The sequence below is a fragment of the Streptopelia decaocto genome (genome assembly GCF_964273445.1).
Source record: "Streptopelia decaocto genome assembly, chromosome: 14".
In the NCBI taxonomy this organism is placed as follows: domain Eukaryota; kingdom Metazoa; phylum Chordata; class Aves; order Columbiformes; family Columbidae; genus Streptopelia; species Streptopelia decaocto.
This window is the reverse complement of record NC_138669.1, coordinates 11,595,009-11,605,383: the sequence shown is the minus strand read 5'-3', so window position 1 is coordinate 11,605,383 and position 10,375 is coordinate 11,595,009. Positions and strand designations below refer to the sequence as shown.

Here is a 10,375-nt window from a genome sequence, read left to right as displayed (position 1 = left end):
AGAGCGAGAAACCGTGAACTGTGCAGAGTCGCTGCCGCTGGGCCCTTTTCCTCCCTTTTTCTGGTTTCCCCATGTCCACAGCTCCTCCTCTGCGGGGAGGATGAATAGTTCAGTCCTACCGACATGGCCGCCACCATGAAGAAAGCGGTGAGTGTGATAGGGGGGTACGGCGGGATTTTTTTCGCCCTTTTTTTTTTTTTGCATTTTTTTTTGCTTTTTCTCTCCACCGTGGGCTGCTCAGCTGCTGCCCGGGCCCCTCGCCCGCTGGGGTCCGGCGTTTCTCGGTGCTGGCGCGGCCATGGCGCGGGGTCTCTTTCCCTAGGCCGCTCCGGCTCAGGCCCTGCCGAAAACATCCTGTTCGCTTGTCAGTGGATTAAGGTTTGCGTTGGGTATCAGGAAAAATTTCTTCACGGAAAGGGTTGTTAGGCACTGGAACAGGCTGGCCAGGGAGGTGGTGGAGTCGCCATCCCTGGAGGGGCTTAAAAGACGTGTAAATTTGGTTCTTAGTGACATGATTTAGAGGTGGATGTGGCAGTATTGGCCTAGTGGTTGGAGTCGATCTTGAAAGTCTTTTCCAACCAAAGTGATTCTATAATCTGGGAGCAGAGGTGTCTGGTTCAACTGTCAGTGCTGTCAAGGAGACAACCTTTGGCTTTAGGATGCCATGGGCAGCTGGTGTTTTAACTAAATGTGAGCACTGCTGCGGTCCTTCAGGAGGTGATTTAAGGAAACAAGCTTCTGACTGTTCTTCAGAAGCTTTATAGGAATAATCTTGATGTGAGATTCAAGTTAGTATAAGGTATGAAGTTTTCATTTTGACCTCTCCTCCTTCCAGGCTGCAGAAGATGTCAATGTTACTTTTGAAGATCAACAGAAAATTAACAAGTTTGCAAGAAATACTAGCAGGATCACAGAGCTAAAAGAAGAAATAGAAGTGAAAAAGGTATATTTGCTTCATATGTGACTTATTCTTCATTGTCTTGAATTAATTTTCAGCTATAACACAGAAAATAGGGGCTGTGGATTACTGTCAGTAATGCTTTGATTCTAATATGGATTTTCTGGTACTTTGAAAGTAGCCAGAGAGTGTTAAAGTGGAAAAAGCCATGAGAAGTAAAGGCCACTAGTACATTTCTGCATGCAGTTCTTAAAACTCCTTAGTTGTCATATATGAAGCATTGTCTGTATATAGTGGCTGTTTGTAGTGTTCTTAAAATTTTCTGCCTGAGATTGTTCATATTTATGCTGAGCTAAATTTAAGAATTCCAGTGTAAGTGCATATCAGATATTATGCTATATTTCCCTTGTCCAGACAGTTAATTACCCTATTAATGACAGATAATGAGTATTGACTAGAAATTTCTACTGATACAGCTCCATTGAATTTAATACTTATGGTAAATTACAGCTCTGGCGTTGTTCTGTTGAAGTTGATGTGCTGGCAGTTAGGATTTTTCTCAAAACATGAACTCATTGAGTTTGTTATTCAACTGATAGCATGACAGTCTATTCATTGAAATAACTTACTTCGTACAAAGTAAAAACCTTTTTTGTTTTATGCCTTGATAAATAGAAACAACTTCAGAATTTGGAAGATGCTTGTGATGACATTATGATGCTGGATGATGGTGATTCACTTTTGATACCCTACCAAATTGGAGATGTCTTCATTAGTCATTCCCAAGACGAGACACAGGAGATGCTGGAGGAGGCAAAGGTTTGTGTGGGCAAAAGGAACTCTTACTGGCTGCTACAGTGTGATGAGCGTTGGAATGGCATGATCTGTTCATCCTTTGAAGCTTTTGCTTTCTAAAGTTCATGTTTGATTTATGGTTTGAGGATGGGGATGTGCGTATACTGTAAATCATAACTGGGATGTCAGTACACAGTTCATGCCAGGCTTGGTTTGGCTCTGTAAAAAGCCTCATGACATGACTCAGTTTGCTTTACATAACTAGTTGGTGTTTTTTCTTTTTCAGAAAAGTTTACAAGAAGAAATTGAAGTCTTAGAATCCCGCGTGGAATCAATTCAGAGGGTGTTATCTGACCTGAAAGTTCAGCTCTATGCAAAATTTGGAAATAACATAAATCTTGAGGCTGAGGACAGTTAAAGGTGTTCTAAATATACCATACCACTTTCCCTTGTTTTGTTGTTTTGATAACATTGTTCCAATTATATTAAAAAACCAAACCAAAACAAAAAACAAAACACCTTTTTTTTTTTTTTTTTTTTTTCCCACCCTCTTTCCTGTCTTGGGTTCCATCTATTTAATGAGAGCTTTTGTATTTTGGTTATTGCAGTTATTTATTTGTTCAGGAAAGCGTTACTTTCATACTGTTGGTAAAGCATCAAGATTGGAATATTTGCATTGTTTATTAAAATAATAAAGTCAGGCACATATTGTAGATTCCTTGGTCTTGTTTTCCACTTATGAAAATACTTAAATATAAAAACAATCGAAGTAGGGCATTTCTGATTTGTGCTGTAATGGCTGTTTGACCCTTAATGAAAAGCACCAGTAGATGGCATCGAAGAGCTGGAAAACCCGTTTTACCGTAACGCCAGGCCCGGGCTGGGAGAGCAAGTGCTTTGGTAATGTGAAACTTGGTGATGATCACATTCTCATTAGTTGGTTGGTAACGCTTTAAAATTCACTCCGAAGTGACTGTTGTGGCAGCTCTGCTGTTCTGAGCGTATTCACAGCTGTGCAGACTGCAGGTATTTAAAATGATTGTGATTTCCAGATAGGCCATAGCATGGATGTGGCTTCATCACGGAAAAGAAGGTGACAGCTGGAAGGGTTTAACTGTGATTCCAGTGGCAGCTGTAAAGCTAATGAGAACCTTAGTTCAGTAAAGCACCCAAAGGGGGTAATGCTGGCAAGGTGTGGAAAGCCTTTTTTTTTTTTTTCACATGTAATGCCTGGTTTCCTTGTATGGTTTGGACAGTTGTGTTTGCAAGGTCAGGCAAGTAATTAGCCAACAGATATTTTCAGATTAGACTCTAGATCTTTGTAGTTTACAGAACATGCTGCTGTCCCAGGCTGGTATTCGATGTTTTTATATGTGTGAAATAGAACATGCGGAAACTCTTCTTTGTTCTTAATTTGTCATTGTAGTGGTTAGTTTGTAGATCATCTATCGATTGCTTGAAAGTATTTGACAGAGTTGTAGTTTGTCCTTTTAGTAACCTTTCTCCTTCCTTGTGAATATATGCAATTGTTTTTCAGTTGATATGCATTCCGTTTAGCACTCCATCTTCTAAGTGCTTTTTATTTTTGGTAGATCGGAAATTTCTGTTCTCTCTAATGTTTACCTTGCAGTTATCTTGTTCAGATAACATAAGTCCAGAAAGCTTGATCCTCTGTACATGTCATGAATAATTTGCTGCACTTTACAATATACATTTTTTAATATCGTTGTCAGAATGCAAATAGTTTACTGTTGTTTTCTGTATTGTCAGGGGAGTGACATTTGTAAAGCGCTTCAAAGATGAAATGCACCATAGAAGTGCTAAGGGTTATTTTAATCTAAAGGCTTCGTTTGGAGCATTGGGCCAGGGATCTCTTTTGATCTCTTAGTGATTGAATTAGCTGTTCAGCTCCATCTTTGTATCAAAATACAGTTTCCATACTGTTTTTGTTTTGCAAGTCATAGAGCCACCAGTGTTGGACTTTTCACTTGGTTGGAGCAATTAAAGCAGGTAAACTTGTAAAACTGCAGCCAGTGAAATGTAGTTCATTTCAGTGCATGATGTCAAGGAGACTTAACCTACCAGTTTTTCAAAGTAGCCTGATAAAAACCTCTGTAAAACATAGAAGGGCACAATTATTATATTTTCAGGGGCTTGTTTGTGATTCTGTGTCTTGTGAGCTGATGGAAAAATGTTTTCTACATGATGATCTTTAGCATTACCTTTTCCAGTAGAACCTTTATTTTTGCTCACTGCTTTGTATAGAAGGTCCTCAGATACTATTACACTCCATAATATAAGTGTGGTTGATAATTACTGAATAATTATAGGAAGTGCTCACCAACCAGTATTTTGCATTTCAGCTACATGTTACTATAAGGGACACTTGGTGCTTTGCATTTTTTACATCTAGCTTGGGCTCTGTGTGCTTTCACTTGTCCAAACAGACTGCTGAGGGTTTATGATGCTGTTTGGTGACATCAGCACATGGATTTCACATCAGGTTGACTTTTATTTATTGGTACTGGCTGGAGCTTCTTGACACAATTTTATTGCCATTATAGTTGATACGACAAACATCTAATAAAATTGCATTTCATTTTATATCAAAGCAAAGATACATTTAATATCATGAAGTTTCAACTGATGCCTGTTGCTATGCCAACATGCAGTAACTTTGTGGTTAGCATAGGAATGATCTCAAGAATTTCCTGAGTTTCATGTCAGATATGAATAGCTTGCAAAGCTTTCTTTATATGAAGCAGGGCATGTGGGAGACAGATGACAGGCTCTTTCCCTTTGCTCTTTAAATGCTGGTTTCAATTCCCTCTTATTTCAAAGGTGAAGTTCTTGATGTCGAAGTTGATACAAAAGTTACGAAATTTTTCAGAGTAATTTCTCTGTAACCTGCTATTTTCATTTGTTCTCTCTACTGCAATGGAGAATAGAGAGTTTGCTTTTTATTCCACAGTAGATCTGATGCATTGATTAACGAACTCGGGCTTGGCTGTATTTCACACACTTCCTAACATGCTGAAGAACAGGTATTTGGGCTCTTACTTTTCTCTGCTTACATGATTATCTGTAGCTTTGTGTTGAAATGTTTATATTTCAATTAATGGAGGCGTAGAGATGCTAAGATAATGAACTCCATTCACAAATTGGAAAAACAAATTAATTGTACAATTAAAATAAAAATTCATTCAGAGCCAAAAGAAATCAGTTTCCCTTAGCCTTGATGCAATCTGAAAGGAGCAAATAAGAGATTCTCTATAAATGTAACTTTTCTGAAAAATCTCAGCTATTTCCAGTGACTACCTCATCATTAATGTATATATCTAAGTTCATTCTATACTATTTTTCAAATAAGGCCACAGATTTGGTTGTTACACATCAGTGTACAGCTCACACCTACCTGAAGTGTGTGAACCAAATGGTGTCACATTCTATTCTGTTAATCATCGTAATGAAAGGAGAATGTTCTAGTTCAGCTTTGAAAATGCTGCTGTCTCAGTCTTTTGGTTGTGAAATAGAACTGAATTAATGAGCTATAGTAGTCTGCATAATTATACAGGAACAATTTATTTAAGGCACAAAGCAAAGATGGAAATTTGCAAAAACTCAAAAAAAAGAGAATGATTTCCATTTCACAGCTGTTATGGTTCATTTGGAAGCAACGGAGTAAGAAAGATCTAAGAACCAACTCGTAGCTTGCTGTGAAAAAGTGGCACCAGCAATGTTTGAAATGGCTCTACTGTACTTTAGAGACAGCAGAACTGCAGCAGGATTTTCTGTTCACAGTGCATTAATGAGTCCCGTTCTTGCGATTTTTAAAGTGGTTCTCTGAGCACACATAGAAAAACAAGCAGTGCTTTGGAAAAACACCTAAACTTCATTTTTATGTATACTTGTGCAAATTTCCTGAATTCATTGCTGTTGCATTTGTACAAAATCACTGTGTGTGGAATTGGGGGTGGAAACACAATGAGGACAAAAGTTTCATTTTTGTTTCCTTTGTCTTTTGGGATTTTATGTTGGTGTCAGTACCTTCAGTAAAAGCCATTGAATTTCATAGTGGGATTTTCTCCCCCACAAATCAAGCTGTGGCATGCCCTCTAAATTCTTCTTTTACCTAGATGTGGAATTTGTCAGAGTTTATAGGAAATATCATAATTGCAGTTGGGAACAAGAAGTGCCAATACCTCCCCAGCCTGAAGCAGCTTTACTGATGCTCTTGGCCCTCACACAAATAGCAGTGTGGGAACAGAAAATCCTCGGCGATTTGCCCACTCTTCCCCACGGTTAATATTTCAGTTTTGTTGAAGAATAACAGTTGACCCTTGTCTGCTAAACCATTTCTGAGTGCCCCAGACACATTAGGCTAGAGGAAGGAAGTGAATTAAACATAAACTTCACTATTTGTAATGTGGCGAATGTAAGATCAGACATGCAAAGATCTCTACCATACTAGAAGCAGATGTCCTCAAAGTCTGCAAAAGTTGGATGTGATTTGCATTAAGCAGATAGTTCATTTTTTTTCCTAGGCGTGGTATTGAAATTGACTTAAAATTAGTACCAAAGCCAAATCCTGATTTAGAACAAAAGGTGGTAATTGGTCTTATCTCTTAAGAGAACAGGCAAAAGCAGAAATTGAAGAAAAAGTGACTTGCATGTGTAGACATTTTTAATGTCTCTGCAATGTAATTTTCGAGATTCTGTTATTATTTTTCACAAATGGAGAATCTCAAAAAACACGTCATTACTCATATTTTCTTCCTCGTGGCTTAAAAAGGGGTACAATCAATAGCAAGGCGGCATTACTGAGAGAAGAAAGGACACAGCCATTTTATAAAGAATAATGAGATTAAAAAATACAGCCGAGCCTCCAACTGTTCCTTTCTTGATTATTGATACTGAGCTTTATTAGAGCATTTAACAGCTTGGAGGGGATTATAGTTGTAGTACTGGCTACCATGGAAATGCCACTTGAAATGATAAACCCCTTGGAGTGACACTGATATTTCAGAGGATATCGCAAGTAATTATTCAGGTGAAGAAGTGAATTTTTAGTAGCTCTTTGGAACTGATTTCTTTATTCTCCCCTGCCTCCCTTTTTCCTGCCTTTTAACAAGAGCTAATCTTATTTCATCTCCCCTCTCTGTGAAGCAGGTATTTGGAATGCTTATCTCAGCTTTCCAAGGCAGTACACAATACAGTGATTGCAGCTAAAAACACACCTATCCCTAGCGCCTGCAAAATGTTAAAACACTAAAGAGTGATTGTTCTTAGTCCCTGAGGAGAGGAAAATGCTTTAACTGCTGTATGAGTGGAACAGAGCCAGACAGCCGTGATGTCCAGTCCATTGTAGCTGAAGACATAAAGTGCTTGTAGTTGTCCTGGTCTCAACTAACCTTTTGTGCGGACTGAGAAAAGCTGGATGTTGAGCATGAAAGTGTATTTGGAAGAGCTGGAGAATTTGATGCCTTTTTATTTTAGCCAGACCCTGCTCGGTACAGCAGTCATTAAAAGAAACAGTGAGGTAAAGATGTGCTGACATTTATACATTAATCCTTTTGGTTTACTTTTCAGAGGAGGTTCAAATTGTGTTATTGTATCTGAACTAGGTCACACAAGTTGAAGACAGACAAGTCTTCTGGTGCATAGAGCATGTCCTGTTGAGTACAATGCAATTTATAAACTGAGAGAACTTTAAGCTCCATAATGCTGCGGGAATTCTTCCGAGATCACGTGCATTGTCCTCAGATAATCATAAAAAGCCCATCTTTTGCATAAAGATCCAATCAGTGCCAGAAGCTTCACTAAACCATAACACTTACACTTTGTGTCCCAGGGACATCACAGCAACTGTCCAGGCATTTTGTGAAGTTACATACTGACATCCTCCAAGCCAGGAATTAGCCATGAAAAAGTAATTTTCAGGCCAGAATTGCAGTTAAGAAAAAAAATAATCTAACTCCATTGGAGGTATCTATTTTACAGTAATTTCATCGGGTAAGTTAGAATTGAAATCTACGGATTTAAGTGGAAGGGGTAAATTATACCAGAGGGACTTCCTTCCTTTCTGTTATTAAACACAGTCTGCTTGTAGATTGTGTAAGTGGGGACTGAGACTTCACCATTGTACAGAATTTGGAAAATTAAATAATGGAAATTAAAATCCTCACAGAACTAATAATTCCTCCATTACCAGTGCAATGAAACCAAGACTTGAAACATAAATGAGACCTTGAGCTCCTTGAAGTCTCTTATGTCCTCAGCAGAGGATCAATTCTGGCCATTTAACCAGGAACGGGGGTGGGTTTATTCTGAAACGTCAGCAAGAGTTTTGCCTGGCATGTACTGGCGTAGCTTTCTGGACAGTTTACCCACAAAGGATTCAAAAATGTTGCAAATACTCTTCTTGGCATGTAATTTTGGTATATTCAGATTGGCCATTTCAATGGAGACTACACAGGATGGCAGAAAACTTTAACTTACCTTTCTCTCACAGTAAATACAGAATTATGTGCTGTTTTAATAATTTATCATTTTTTTTAACATTTAGCTGAAATCTGTATGCTCTTGAAGTTTTTAATACATTTTCATTTTTTTTAATGTAGTTTGTGTTCAGTTCTTCTCCTCAGTTTAGCTAGATGTTTTTACTTATGCATCTCAACTATTGCAATGGCGAATTAGTCAACGTTTTCAGAGCTTTCAAAGCATCATGTAGGTGTCAAGATTTTAAATAATCTCTCAGATAGCATTAATCACTATATTGAATAGGCTCTCAATTAGAATGCCAATTAAAACTGATTTGTTTTAAAGAAACAGACATCTTTTTAATTACAGTGTGCGCACTCAGACTTGTATTTACTTGCAACGAGATTGCTGAAATGCTGTCTTTATTCCTAAATGCACAAGGACGAAGCTTTTACTCAGTTCTCTGCAATTAGGATGAAGTAGGAGCATTATCTCAGCAGGTGCAGAATAGCTCAGAAGCCCATATTCAGTTTTACTTCCCTTCCCACCAGGCTCTCAGATCTCACTTGCAAGTTCTGTCTGTATTTTCTTTTGCGTTAGAACACGCTATGCTGTTATTAAAAGGTGGTCTGATTTATGCTTTAGGTTTTTTGGTCCATTTGTAAAGCGGCATGTTGAGTCTTAATGTGTCACCTATCAGCACTGTAAATCTCATGCTTGTAGATCTTCTGATGTCAAGGTGAGCTGCAGTATTTGAAGTTTTAATACAATAATCCCCTTAGCAGCCAGAGGAAAGGTTTTCAAGATATCAGTTTCCTGATCAGTGGTGTGATCTGAAGTAGCCTGTAAAAACAGTTAACTATCACCTCAAAACCACAGGAGAGTGAGTTTGTCTTAGTGACTTATCACTTGTCAGCTGAGCCAGGATAACTGTGTGTGGCATTTTGCAACTGCAAAATAAGTCATTAGCTTAAACCTCCACAAAGCTTTCGCCATCAGTCATTCACATTAAAAGCCACTTAACTTCGGGTTAGTCTTCATGCTCCTCAGTGTTAATATTCTCTTATTCCTTTAGAAAATAGTGGCTAATCATTGAATTCACAGGTTCTTAGAACAATGCACATTATGGCATTATGTATAGTAACTGTAATGATAGTCCATTCCCACATGAGTATTTAAGTACTTCTTTTCTGTAAGATCTGATGTAAGGAATTTCAAAATTGAAGTAATTTTGAAGTAGAATGTGACAAATGCCTGAACTGTGTGCCATATGCAAAATGGAACAGGTTAAGCTTTTCAATCACTTGTATAGTTGAAGTAAATAAGGTTAAAGTAAACCCAAAGTGGAAAATAAATTGAGCTGAGGATATGATTACACCTAATTTTTATGGCCTTCATGTTATTCTGCATTTACAGCATAATTCCTCCGTGGCACAATTGGAAATGTTTTTATCTGGTCATTGATTCCTCTATCCTAAGGAACAACTTTATCCTTAAGGATCATGAAGAATATGAACGTCCAGCCCCTCTCTGTGATACATGTCGCACTTTCAGGGCAAAGCCGCCTTTGAATGTTTTCTCCTCACTGCTGTTATATTCTTGGCACACACTCTAAATTTGAGCAAAAAAGATAGACCTAGTCTTGTGAGTCATTTTCTTGATTGATCTAATTTACCTTGAAGGTTAATGTATTCTAAACTAATTCAGAGATTAATAACCACTTAAAGATATATGAAAGACATTTAACTGTATACCAGATGGGTGTTATAACCTAGTTTATTATCTCTTCAATGACTTTGGGAGTTCATTTGATGAGATTTAAGAGTTATTTGATTGTTTGATACACAGAATGACAGGCAGAAAGCAAAAGGTGTTTTCAGAGATCACTAGTTAATCCTATTTGCGTATACTGCATAATTCAAGTAAAACATTTATGTTCAAGGTGATAATTAATGTTGTTTGTTTTTTTTTTTTCTTATGGCATTCATTAAAACTCTTTCAGTGATTAAATAATTATTTGGACCAAAACAGTGCTGGACTTGTCCATTCTCCAGCCTGCTTTTGACTTCTGGGACAGCAGAATTGGTGGTGCTGCTTTTCCTCTTTTTCTGCAAGCCTACACCAGAATACATTAGAATGCGTTCTTGAGAATAATATAGTCCAGTACATGCTATGTGACTCATGATGTAGCTTCAAATGCAG

The 10,375-nt window shown here is 37.9% G+C and overlaps 1 protein-coding gene across 1 annotated transcript; it reads left to right on the top strand.

Annotated features, from left to right (window-relative positions):
- On the top strand, positions 1-2,406 carry PFDN4 (prefoldin subunit 4). The gene is made up of 4 exons (XM_082065575.1): positions 1-147; positions 836-943; positions 1,574-1,717; positions 1,980-2,406. Exons 1-4 carry the CDS (start codon positions 124-126, stop codon positions 2,109-2,111), a joined length of 408 nt encoding a protein of 135 aa, XP_081921701.1. The 5' UTR covers positions 1-123; the 3' UTR covers positions 2,112-2,406.
- The last annotated feature ends 7,969 nt before the right edge of the window (positions 2,407-10,375 follow it).